The sequence below is a fragment of the Notamacropus eugenii genome, chromosome 1 (assembly GCF_028372415.1).
Source record: "Notamacropus eugenii isolate mMacEug1 chromosome 1, mMacEug1.pri_v2, whole genome shotgun sequence".
Classification (NCBI taxonomy): Eukaryota; Metazoa; Chordata; class Mammalia; order Diprotodontia; family Macropodidae; genus Notamacropus; species Notamacropus eugenii.
The window spans coordinates 694102528-694116331 of NC_092872.1; the positions used below are offsets into that span (position 1 = coordinate 694102528).

The 13804-nt window shown below is 40.6% G+C and overlaps 1 protein-coding gene across 1 annotated transcript; it reads left to right on the forward strand.

Annotated features, from left to right (window-relative positions):
- The first annotated feature begins 2027 nt into the window (after window positions 1-2027).
- LOC140519881 (pyrethroid hydrolase Ces2e-like) lies at window positions 2028-7832 on the forward strand. Its single transcript, XM_072633381.1, has 5 exons — window positions 2028-2141; window positions 2796-2934; window positions 5180-5256; window positions 6454-6601; window positions 7702-7832. Exons 1-5 carry the CDS (start codon window positions 2028-2030, stop codon window positions 7830-7832), a joined length of 609 nt encoding a protein of 202 aa, XP_072489482.1.
- Window positions 7833-13804: the final 5972 nt, after the last annotated feature.

The window sequence follows — 13804 nt, forward strand, 5'->3', positions numbered from 1 at the left end:
CATTTTCACCATAGTCATGTTGTATAGAAGAATTAAAATGAATGGGAGAAATCATATGACAAACCAAAACATAATACAAAAGAAAATGATCTACTACATTCTACGATTGAATTCCGTAGTTCTTTCTCTGGATATGAAAAGCATTTTGCCTTAAAAGATTCACTGGAAATTTGTTAAGTCCTTGCATTGCAATGAAGTTCTAAGTTTACCAGAAAAAATCCTCGCACACTGTGGTTGTTGCTGTGCACAAAGTTCTCCTGGTTCTGCTCCTTTCACTCAGCATCAGATCATATAAGTCTTTCCAGGTCTCTCTGAAGTCATCCTATTCATCATTTCTTATAGTGCAATAGTATTCCATTACATTCATATACCATAATTTATTCAGCCATTCCCCAGTTGATGGGCACCCCCTTGACTTCCAGTTTTTGGCCACCACAAAGAGTGTTACTATAAATATTTTTGTACATATGGGACTCTTCCCATTTTTATAATCTCTTGGGGATACAGTCCTAGAAGTGATATTGCAGGGTCAAAAGGCATGTACATTTTTGTAGCCCTTTGGGCTTAGTTCAAATTGCTCTCTAGAATGGTTGGATCATCTCACAGCTCCACCAACAATGAATTAGTGTTCCAACTCTCACACGTCTTCTCTAACATTTATCATCTTCCTGTTTTGTCATGTTAGCCAATCTAATAGGTGTGATGTGGTATCTCAGAGTTGTTTTGATTTCCATCTCTCTAATCAATAGTGATTTAGAGCAGTTTTTCAAATGACTATAGATATCTTTAATTTCTTCCTCTGAAAACTGTGTGTTCATATACTTTGACCATTCATTAGTTGGGGAATGACTTGTATTCTTGTACATTTGACTCAGTTCTCTACATATTTTAGAAATGAGGCCTTTATCACAGATACTAGTTGCAAAAATTCTTTCCCAGTTTTCTGCTTCCCTCCTAATCTTGGTTGCATTGCATTTGGCTGTGCAAAAACTTTTCAGTTTAATATAATCAAAATGATCCATCTTGCACTTCATGATGCTCTCTATCTCTTGTTTAGTCAACAGTTCTTCCCTTCTTCCTAAATCTGATTAATACACTATTCCTTGCTCCACTAATTTATTTATAGTATCAATCTTTATACCTAGATCATGTACCCATTTCAACTTTATTCTTGTGTATGGTGTCAGGTATTGATTTATGCCTAGTTTCCACCACACTGTTATCCAGTTTTCCCAGTAATTTTTGTCAGATAGTGAGTTCTTATCCCAGAAGGTAGAGTCCTTGGATTTATCAAACAGTAGATTGCTATATTCATTGCCTAATGTGTCTTGAGTACCTAGCCTATTTCACTTGTCTATCCTTTTGTTTCTTAATCAGTACCAAATAGTTTTGATAATTGGTGCTTTATAATACAATTTGAGATCTGGTAGAGGTAGGCCACCTTCCCTAGCATTTCTTTTTATTAGTTCCCTTGCTATTCTGGACCTTTTGTTCTTCCAGATAAATTTTGATATTATTTTTTTCCAGCTCTAGGAAATAATAATCTGATAGTCTGATTGGTATGGCACTAAATAAGTAAATTAATTTAGGTAGAATTGTCATTTTTATTATATTGGCTTGGCCTACCCACAATCACCTGATGTTTTTCTACTTACTTATATCTGATCTTCCCCTTCTTTTAAAGCCCAATTCCAATGACTCCTCATAGGAAACAGTTCTTGACAATGATTTAGTCCAATGTACTCATTTTGTGGGAGAGCAAATTGAAACCCAGAGAGATGTGATTTACCTAAACTTACAGATTCTGTTAGCAACTGAGCCAGGACTAGAATCCAGATCTGTTGATTTTGAGGCCAGTGCTCTCCTGCTGCTCATTCCAGAAGCATTTCTGGAGCAGCTTTTGTGCCCTTGCAGGGAAACAAAGTTTGGATCAGGGATAGTTCCACGATGGAAGTGCCCTTCTCGGGGGAGAGGGCTTTGTACCATACAGAAGTAACAAAACCTAAGTCCACAAGGGTGTCACAAGCATGTGTAGTGGGAATTTTGAAGAAGGGAAGGGTCCTTCTAGCCATGTCAGAGAAGACTTTGTGGAAGACATGACAGCTACATTGACTCTTGAAGGAAGAGAAGAATTTCAACAGGTATCAATGGGAGACATGTCAATCTGTCCATGGGGAGTGAAGTGAGCCAATGCAAGAAGGTAGGAAAAGGTGGTTCACTTTCAGTGGAGAGCCAGGAATTCATTGTGAGTGAAACATGATGTACACAGCGCAGGTCAGAGTCCACATAATATGAGATAAGTCTGGAAAGGTGGAAGGGAGGACTCTGAACACCAGTTGGAGGTTTTCTTTGGGCAATGGGGAATCATGGAATGTCATCAGCAAATGTGAGATGAGGGAGGGGTGTGTGTGTGTGTGTGTGTGTGTGTGTGTGTGTGTGTGTGTGTGTGTGTGTGATATTAATTATAGGGGGAGGCAAGGAAGCTGATTTGGTGATTGTTGTAAGAGTCCAAATAAGTGGGAACTGCTAGATGGTGCTGTGGAGAGAGTACCACACCATGAGTCAGGAGGATCTGATTTCAAATCTAGTCTCAGACACTTCATAGCTATGTGATCCTGGGCAAGTCACATAACCCTCTTTGCCTCCAAAAAAGAACAAAAATTTGAGGTAATGATAAAATATGTTCAAAGTAAGATGGTAACAATGAGAATGATGAGAGAAAGTGAGACTTGGATGATAGATTGTGGAGATCGACTTGCCTTTTCTTTTCTTTTTTTTCTGCCTTCTTTCTTTAGCATTTCAAGGTAATCCCTGGTGTAGTTGATGGGCAATTCTTCCCCAAATATCTTGAAGGGTTGCTGGCTGCAGGAGAGTTCCACCATGTCCTTTTCATCATTGATGTCAACCACTATGAATTTGGCTGGGTTATTCCTGTGGTAAGATTATAGCATGTTCCATTCTGTGCCAGCTTCTTTCTGACTTCAACAGTTTATGCTTCTCTAAAGAATGAAAGACTTTCTGAGTTGGTCAGGAGCTTGGTGGCCACGGAGGCTAAGTCAGAGTTGAAGGAGAATCCCTTCTATAACTTATTGGACAAAGGGACATGCAACCTCTGCTCAGTGACCTTCAAGGACAGAAAACCTACTGCCTCCTGAAGCAGCTCCTTCCATTTTTAGGCAACTCTCATGATTGGACAGGACATCATGACATCAAATGAAAATTTACTTCTTTTTCAGCTTCTACCTGTTGCTCCTAGCTCTGCCCTTAGGGCAAATGGCATCAATCAAATGCCTCTTCCAGATGATCCACCAGACAGTTAAAGACAACTATCATGTTTGCCCTCTGCCCTAAGTTTTTTCTTTGACCAGCAAAGCAAGTTTCTTCATCTCATCTCTATTTGGCAAGACCATGAGTCCCTTTTCAGTTTCTCTGTTTTCTGTCTCAAATATGATGCCCAGAACTGAACAAGAGATTCCAGAAATATAGGTATCCCTTCCATATCATGGGGATTGGAGGTGGAGAGTCTCTGCCATCTGGAAAATCCATATAATGTTTTTGGTTCCCCCCCAACACTCATACCAGAGAAGAAGGTTGAATTATTATGGTATTAAAGGATATGTTGATATTATGCAATATTACATACATATTTTATGTATCCCTGAGTTTCTAAACTTTTCTGTTGTCTGTGCTTTTCACAAAACTCCCCCTGCAAATTCCCATTTAATTTCTTATGCCTACCCACAATATATTGAAACTGTGATAAGGAAAGTCAGGATGTGGAAGGGATAACTGTAGTCTCCTCAGGGCAAAGAACAAAGGGACTCTCACCTCCTCATTCTTGGAAGCTATGCCTCTTTTAATATTCCTCAATATTACATTGCTTTTCAGGTTGCCATATTACCCTGTTGCCTCCTTATGGGTTTATGGTTTGTCTAGATTCCTAGATCTGTTTCAAACAAATTGCCACCTAACCATGCCTCCCTCATCTCAAGATTGTAAGCCTCTGTCCCCACTAAATTTGATGTTATTGGCTATTGTTGGTCCACAATTCTAGCCTATCAGGTGTTTTTTTTTTTTTTGAACACTCCCTCCATGATCCAATATATTAGCTGACCCTCCTGACTTTGTGTAAGCTGTAAATTTGCCTTTTTTAAAATCAGGAAAGTTTTTCTGAACAGGTTTCCTTTGAAGAAGGCTTCCCTCAAAGAATCAGAAGTGATTCAACCTTTGGTCATTTTCTCTAAGGATGACTCATTTCATGTTAAAATCTGCTCAGAAGTATAGGAAGAGAAGCTAAGCTAGGACTAGTTGCATTTTGGTTAAAATATTCTCTACAATTCTCATTATTTTTTAATTTAAATAATTATTTATTTAGTTTTTGGAGGCAATTGGGGTTAAGTGACTCAGCTAGTAAGTGTCTGAAGAATGATTTGAACTCAGGTCCTTCTGACTCCAGGTCCTGTGCTCTATCCCCTGTGTCACTTAGCTACCTCGTCTTTTTTAAAATTTTAAATGAACATGGAATAATACTAACTGACATCAACATAGCACTTGATAGTTTACAAGAAAATTTCTTTCAATGTATTCACCGTGAGAAAGAGACCATTAAGTTGTTTATCTCCACTTTGTAAAGTAGGGAACTGAGTCTGCCAGAAGGAAATGGTTTATCTCCAGTCACACATCTGGGACTAGAACCTGGGCCTCCTGATGTGAGACCAGATTTTTGTCCTATGGACTTCAGGGCATCATATCTCAAGGCCATCAGGTCAATGTTAAGTTTAAATATGACATGATATTAACAACCATTTGCCAGGTGCTTTCTTAAGCACAGGCATATAAAGTTGGTATATTTACACTGGTCAGAAAAATAGAATTCTTCCTGCATCATTTCTAGCATAGTGTATTATAGTAAGTATCAGTCATTGTCTAAGGCCGCTAGTTATTATGAAGAAACCATTGCCACTGTTCGTTATGTACTGGGTATTAACCACCATTTTGCAAAATATCTTGAGTATCTTCCAGTGTGTATTGGGCATTATCCAGTAATTCCTAAAAAAAAATTATGGCATTTGCTCCTCCTCAAAGGGCAAAATGAGTTCCTTGGATTAGAGTTGTTTAAAAAGTGCATGAATTCCATGAAGTTCTAAAGAATTTTATAGTGTACCATTTTTCTTTACATGGGAACTGGACATTCCTGGATTGAAGGAAGACATGGATAAAAACAGTAACCAATCAACAATGCAAAATCCATTTTTGGTGAGATATACCTGTTAGTCAAGCTTTTTTTTGTTTTTAAAGCCCTTACTATGTACCAGGCACTGGTTTATGCTTAGGGACAAAGTAAAATAGTCCCTGCCCTCAAGGAACTTCCATTCTATGAACGTGATCACCTGCACACAGAGAGACAGATGGGAAACATACACAAAAAAATCTTGGGTGAGGGATAAGGCACTAGCAGCTGGAGAAGGGAGGAAGCAAGAAAGATGTTCTACTGAAGGTATTGTGTGAGCTTAGTCTTGTCATTGCAATGGCATGGAGGTGACAGATGGAATGGGAAGTATGAGGAACTAGAAGGTTGGCATACCTGGACCACAGAGTGGGAGGATGTTAACAATGCATAATAAGATTGGATGGGACCATGTGGTTAAAAGCTCTAAATAGCAAACAGAAGAGTTTATTTTTAATCCTTGAGGTAATGATCATCTACTAAAATTTACTTAGTTGGGGCAGGGGAGTAAAATGGTCAGATCTGTGCTTGTAAAATCAGTTTGGAAGGTAAGTGAACGATAGCTTGGAGTGGGGAGAGATCTTAGGCACACAGAACAATTAGAAGGCTATTGAAATAGTCTAGGAGAGAGAGTCAATGAAGGTCCATCCACTTTCTGACTTTCTTCTTTCATTGTCACAGAATGGGAAGGAACTTTTGAGACCCCCTTGTAGCTCTATCCTTTCCTTGAGTCTCTATCCCTTCTACACCATGTCCAACAACTAGTTGTCTAGGATCTTCTTGAGAAATTTCACCCAGAAAGAGCAGACATTCCCGTGGAGGTTGTAAATGGATCTAATGAGATCCAGAACTTATGAATAGCAGACAAACTTGTGTGGGCTTATTCCTTGTGATTTTCAGTTGAGTCATGTCTGGTTCTTTGTGACCATTTTGGGGGTTTTATTGGCAAAGATACTGTAGTTTACCATGTCCTTATCCAGTTCATTTTTTAAATGAGGAACTGAGGCATCAAAGTTCAGTGACTTGCCCACAGTTACACAGCTAATGCATGTCAGAGGACAGATTTGAACTCAGATCCTCCTGACTCTAGGTCCACAGTGATTTATCTAGTGCACCTTCTAGTTCCCTTGTTTATTCATTATAATCCACCAACAAACATCCCTAAATAATCCACTGCCAGGTAAATTTCTTTTCTATTACTCTCTCTCCTTCTGGATCTCCTATAGAGTCTTCCCCCTGAGCTTGTGCATTTGATGATGGAAGAATATTTAAGAGATACTGAGGACTCTGAAGAATATCGAGCTGAATTTCCAGACATGATGGGGGATTTGATGTTAGTTATTTCTTCCCTCAAACTTGCCAAATATCCATACAGTGAATATGGCATTGACTCTTTTCAGAATAAGTATAAGAATGCCTCATCTCTGGGGCAATGTGTGTATGTCACCCTCACACTCATGCAGAAGGAGGCTTCTGTTTCTGGCTTTGCTGTTGTAGCCTCCATAGTGGTTAAATCCTTCTTGTTCACGTTCTTCTTCCCTGATATCCCTGCCTATCCCCAGAAGGGGACTCTGTGACCATTGACTACAAATAAAAAAAAATAATAATAATAAACAATAATAACCCACATTTCTATAAGCAGATGCTCTTACTTTTTTGTGGGTATGCATCATAGACCACTTTGAAAGTCTGGGGAAAGTTCAAGATTCCTTCTAGAGAAATGTTTTTAAATGTATTAAAAATACATAGAAGAACAATTGCATTAAATTTAGTTATCAAAGTGTTCAATTGAAAACAAATTCAAGAATCCCAGATAGAATGTTTTATTGTTACAGACCCTTTACATCCATTATCCCCCTGGATCTTCACAACCTCATCCTAGTGGATTGAGCACAGACCTGGAGTCAGGAAGACCTGAGTTCAAATCTAGGCTTAGACACCTTCTAGCTGTGTGATCCCGAGCAAGTCACTTCTCTCTACTTGCCTCACTTTCTTCATCTGTAAAATGAGCTGGAAACAAAATTGGCAAAATACTCCAGTATCTTTTCCATAAAAACTGCAAATGAGATCATGCAGGATCACATGTGATCGACAAACAACTGAAATACAAATGCTCATTCTCTTCTCCTCTTCCCATGGAGTAGACAGGCCAGAGATGATTATCTCCACCTTACAATCCAAAAATCAGCCTCAGAGAAGTAAAAGGATTCTTCCAGGGTCTTGCAGTCTGTCAATAGCAGAGCCAGGATTCTAACCTTGGTCCTGTTACACCAGACCCTGGCACTTGTCCTGCCTCACAGCATTGCTCTGGGGCAGTATTTGTTAAGGTGCTGCCCTTCAGGAGCTTGTCTGTTAATGGCCAGCTACCATTGCCCCCCACCCCAAAGGAGGGAATCAGACTGGAGGCCCTGAAATGTGGCCCTGCCCTGTGTTCAGTGTGTCAATAACTGTGGGCATTTTTTATATTTGCCTAGGTCCCAGCTCTCCAGTCTACTTTTATGAATTTCAGCACCAACCAAACATGTTTAAATTTCTCAAGCCGGATTTTGTGAAAGCAGATCATGGTGATGAGTTGCTTTTCATCTTTGGAGTGCCTTGTAAGTAGTTGAGGTGGGATGGAATGGGAAGGTGTGCCTTTGGGTGGAGGGCAGAGAGGGCAGGATCCCTGGGACTCTGGCCTGCCATCTGTCATCTTCCTTACTCTCTGTGACATCAAAATAAATAATCATTCCTTACCTTTCCACAAAGCACCTTCCCATGCATCAGCTCATTTGATAATGATAATAACAACAGCTACATTTAGCTAGCGTTCATATCCTGCTTGGAGGCTTACAAAGAGCTTTGTGTATGCTGTTCTCATTTCACAGCCCCAAAACAATAATGTGAAGTAAGTACTGGTGCTATCCCCATTTTATAAATGAAGAAACTGAGGCTGAAAAGGATGACTGGGCTGATCAAGAGTCACAGAGCTAGTTAAGGGTCCGAGTCAGGATCTGAACTTGTGCTTTCTTGCTTCCATGTTCAGCACTCAGTCCTATCATCAAGCTGCTTTTTCATCTTCCCAAATACCTTGTGGGGGTCAGGGTGTGGGAAAGGGAGGGAATGTGACTGTTGTGCAGAAGAGGTAACTGAAATTCAGAGAGAGGGACAGACTTCTCTAGTATCCCAGAGTTAGCAGGTCTCACCCCAAATCCAGGGTTCCTTCTGTCCTACCAGGTTCCCCCAGGAGGCCTGAATGGGGCCCAGCTGCCTGAGAAGAACTTTTTGTCTTTTATTCTTTTATCTGTAGCTCCAATCCTTGGCACAGTGCCAGGAATAGAGGATGCAATGAATACTTACCTGGTTGACTGAGGGATTGGAGATTAAGGTATCAGCCTCCACGTCAAACTGTCTGTTCAGGTGAAGTGAATCAGGAGATTGAATCTGCTATTCTGTCCAATTCAGTTTACACGACTAAGCAGAGCCCTCTGTTCAACTCTGGGGAAGACACAAAGATAAATAAGACACAATCTCTAACTCCCTGGAGTTTACTCCCCAAAAGGGAAGGGGAAGCAGGAATGCAAAAGACATATTTCCATGTGCTGTGGATAGACCTGTGACCTCAGTGATGCCCTCATCCTCTCCTCTGATGTAGACCCTAACCTGTCACATCATCTTATCCTGGGTGATTCTTGTCCTTGTACTTCCATAAATTCTGCACATAAGATCTGTCCAAGGTGCTGGCAGCCTTCCTTTCCTCCCTCCCTCTCTTCTTTCTCCCTCTTCTCCAGTTATTTTTTATTCATTTTCTCTACCAGTGCATCCATTTATTGATTTTTCAGAAAAAAATCTCACGTTTAGCAATCTTTGGAGCTAATGTTTGTAGATGGCCCCAAATCTGTTTTTTGGATGTCTTCTCTCCCTATTTTCACCTCCTTGTTCCTGTCCTTGCAGAATGGCAAGGCCAGTTTATTTTTTTACCTGTTTCATGACTTGCCATGGCTAATGAAGTCATGACCTTATGGGCCAGCTGCTGCTGCTGAGCCTGTCTGCAGGACCCCAGGCAGGGGCCTTGAATGGCAGGTAATGTCTGGGGCAGGGGCCATTGGCAAACACTTTACAGCTACCAGAGCTTGTGCTGTGCTGTTGTAGCATGGAATTATAAAAATAATTATTATTAACATTTATACCAACCACACCATTATTATAATTGCATACAATAAAACATGCAAGTATAAAATGATAACAATATACTTTATTATACTGTTATGTATTGTAATAAGTACGCAATAACACAAATAGTTATAGCTAGGAGTTATGTAGTACTTTTACAAGTTTGGTAAAGTGCTCTGTATATTTTATCTCTTTCTCTTTTTTTCAACCCTCTCATTAACTCTGGGGCACAGGTGCTATTATTATCTCCACTTTTCAAACAAAGGAACAAAAGCAGACAGAGGTTAAGTGACTTGCCCAGGATCACTCCTCTAGTTAGTGTCTGGGACTGGATTTGTACTTGGGTCTTCCTGATTTCCAGTCCAGCTGTACCACTTGGTCTTTTGGGGGAAGACTCAGTAAAGGAGTCAGACTGAGTAGGCCAACAGAAGCCCACGGGGTCCTCTGGGAGAGGAGTGATTTGAAGGAAGCTATTGGAGGAAGATTAGGTCAGTGGCCAGAACAGGACTGACTGGGTGGTTGGGGCTGCAGAATAGAGGAAAGGGGACCTTTAGATCTACATTTTGACCTTAACCAAGATTTTTTTTTTCTGTTCCTAGTTTTAGGAGAGGAAACAGAAGAGGAAAAACTCCTGAGCCATAGGACAGTGAGCTACAGGGCAAACTTTGCCTGCCATGGGTGAGAAAGCTGGTCTTTGGTTTACTGATGATTTCCCCATAGGGTAATGATTGTTCTTAGGCATATAAAGGTTTCCTGCTTACATAGAAGATGCCCTATTGAAATTTGTTTGGAAAAAAAAGAAGTTAATTCAATGTAGAGGCAAGATCTGGTGAACTTCATAGCCCTTCCCCATGTTCGTGGCCAGGGCTGGAGGGGAGGCATTGCTCTGATATGCTCACCCTACACATAGGCATCTTGAAAGCAAAACAAGAAAGATCAGCAACCCTCTTGGCCCTCACTGCCACCTTCAAGTCTCAGTGACTGCTCTTCCCCCTTGTGAAGTATTAAAACCGGTAGTGGTGGCAAGAGCCTTGAATGTGGACTCCATTGTTGTTTGATTTTTTATGACCCCATCTGGAGTTTTCTTGGCAGAGATACTGGAATAGTTTGCCATTTTTTTTCTCCAGCTTATTCTCCAGATGAGAAAAAAGAGGCAAATATAGTGAAGTGATTTGCTAGTCACAGAGCTAGTAAGTGTCTGAGGCTGGATTTGAACTCAGGTCTTCCTGACTCCAGACCCAACTTTATCCACTGCACCACCTAGCTGCTCCAATGAAATGAAGTCTAATGATATGAGTTCAAATCCTAACTTGACTACTGTAGCCAGGTCCTTTGACTCCAAATCTAAAACTCTTATTAGTACACTGAGCTGGTGTCAGAGAGTGGGGAAAATATCAGATGTCTCTGTGCTGCTTCTTCAATTAACAAGCCTTTTCCAGACAACATTTCTGCAGAGACAATGTGGTACCCTGAGGTTCTCCAAAATAAAACTTCATGATAATCCAGCAAGTCAATTGATTCTTTACTTGCAAAGGAGCAGCACAGAGCGAATGAGTATCTCTGAGCCCAAACTATAAGATTTCTTTTATGAGAGAAAAAAAATAGTAAAGTCAAAGGAAAGGCTTCCTCTCCTCTGATTGGTTATGTTAAAATATTTCACAATAATAATTCATTTTAGTAACAGGATATAGGCAGGGTTGTGCTAGTCAATGTTTAACAATCAGCTCTCTGAAAAACCCACAAGGTGTGCTTTTAAGTTATCTTATTGACATTATCTCCATCACTTTCTTAAGTCTAGAAATCAAGAAAATAATAACCCAAATGCTAATTTATAGTGGATGCCAATTTTGAGGTATAAATGCTCATGCTGAAGATGTAACAACCAAGTCTGGTAGTAGTTGGCTCTAGCATGTCCCTAGGATAAAGGGTTATATGGTACTAACACATTCTCTTCTTTAAGAAAAATGAAATGTTAAGCTGCTAAAATATTTTTGTCACTTAGAAACTTTCGATTAAGAAAACAAAACCTAGTTGATAGAGAATTCAGATAATTAAGGGAAGATACAAGTCGTACAGAGTGCAAGGTGGCTGAGTCTCCTCACACCTAGACCTTTAAAATAGCCTATGGTCTAGTTTCCCTTGCCTCTGTTTTCTTCCCACTCCAGCCTATCCTCCACTAAAATTGAATGATGTCACCCCTTATGTGATAAACTCTTTGGTTCCCTTTACTTTTGCTATCTAGGATCAAATATAGAACTCTTTGTCTAGCTTTAAAAGACCTTCAGAATTTGGACCCTCCCTACCTTTTCCTACACGTTACTCCCTCTCATGTACTCTTTGATCCAGTGACTGGTTTTCTTGCTTTCCTGGAACAAGATACTCCATCTCTGGGCATTTTGTCTGCCTACCCCCATGCCTGGAAAACTCTCCCTCCTCATCTCCACCTCCTGATTTCATTCACATCTCAGTTAAATCTAATCTTTTGCAAGAAGACTTTGCTAAGTGCCCCTTAATGCTGGTGCCTTCTTACTATTGATCACCCCCAATTTGGCTAATATATGTATTTTTTATGCATAGGTGTTTGCAGCTTGTCTCCCTTCATTATATTGTGAGCTCCATGAGGACAGTTTTTTTAACTTCTCTGCAATAAGAAAGGGAAAGGAAGGGAAGGGAGGGAGGAAAGGTGTAGGATAGGGAGCAGAGAGGAAGGGAAGAGAAGGAAGGAAGAAGCTGCATAACCCAACTGCAATTGACCAGCTGGGTCCCCAGTGGGACAGCTTGGACTAGTCACAGGTTGTTGTTTGTTCTTTGTTCACAAAGAGGACCATGACCTCAGGAAAATGATGCCATGACTTGCATGAGAATTGAATTTAAGTGAGGAAGGACTGTGAAAAGCTACCATCCTCACTTTCTCCTCCAAAGCCATCTGGGTCCAGTAACCAGAGAGAGGTCACTCTGATTGGAGATGGCCCTCATAGTGTATGATAGAGCAAGGTCATCAACCCAGGTCTTCCTTGACTTCAAGATCAGTCCTCTTTTGGCAGACCTGGTTGTCACATCTCAGTGGTATGATGTTTCTAAACTCTAAAGATGTTTCCTGTCAACTATATGCAGAGAATTATGATAGATGGCAGAAGGGATACAAAATTTAGTTGAGAAGAACAAACAACAGACATTTATTAAGCACCTACTATATGCTAGCTAATGTGTTAGGAGCCAGCATACAAATTCAAAGAATGAAACTGCCCTGACTTTCCAGGAGTTTATGTCCTAAGGGAGAAATTAACATGTATCTGAAGACAATCAGTATGATACCAGCAGAGCTCACTATAGTACATGCTATTCGATGGGCCTGGATGGTTTGGACCAATTTTTCCATACTAGTTTTGGGAATAGAGCTCAAATACCTCCAGGGAAGTTGCTTTCCTCCTCTTTGACCTGTTCAATACCAAGTCCTCAAATCCAGCCAGGAAGAAGCTTGTTGACATCTGCCTCCAAACAATTGAATTCAATTCACTGCCACAAACATTTATTAAACAATCCACTGCATGTAGGGTGTTGAGTTAGGAGCTGGGGAGACAATGAGGAAAAAAGAAAGAAGGAAGGAAGGAGAGAGGAAGAAAAGAAGAAGGAAACAAGAAAAGAAAAAGATGAATAAAGAAAGAAAATTTAAAAAGAAAAGAAGGAAGGAATAAAGAGGAAAAATAGAAGAAATTAAAAAAAGAAAGAGAAGAGAAAGTGAAAGAGGAAGGATGGAAGAAAGAATAAAAAGAGGGAAAAATGAAGGAAGAAAGAAAGGAAGAGAGGAATGGGGAGAGAGACAGAAGGAAGGAAAGAAGCAAAGGAGGAAGGAAGAGAGAAAGAACAAAAGAAAGAAGGAAGAAACGATGGCAGGCAGGAAGGAAAAGAATGAGAGACCCCCCTCCTCCCCCCATCCTCAAGGAATTGGGAGGTCACAGTACATATGAAAGTCAATACAAGATCTGTGTAAGAGAAATAGAGAGGGAGAAAGAGAGGCAGCAAATTAACAGGTAGTGGGAGCAGGGATGGTCCTAGGTACAAGGGAGAACTGATGGGGTTCAGATTCTGGGAGCCTTCTTGAGCTCCCCTTGAATATTCCCACTTAATCTGGCCTTTCTTACTCAAATCTAATCTTCCCATTTGTTCAGGCAGTCTCAGGAAGCCCACGGACTTTTTGTTATTACTGTGTCCAGGTCTCTGTTGCACTCCCCACCCTTGATCCTATTACCAGCCACTGCCATCAGGATCCTCCCTGAGTGTGATCTATCAAGACCATCCCTGGGACCCCAGACTACCTGGAGATGCCTGCTTCCAACCCAGGCCCTCCATTGTCTGACATCTCCTGATTGCATCTAGCTGTTTCCAACCCTTGACTAGTCACCCCAGTCCCATTGAGGTCCTCCT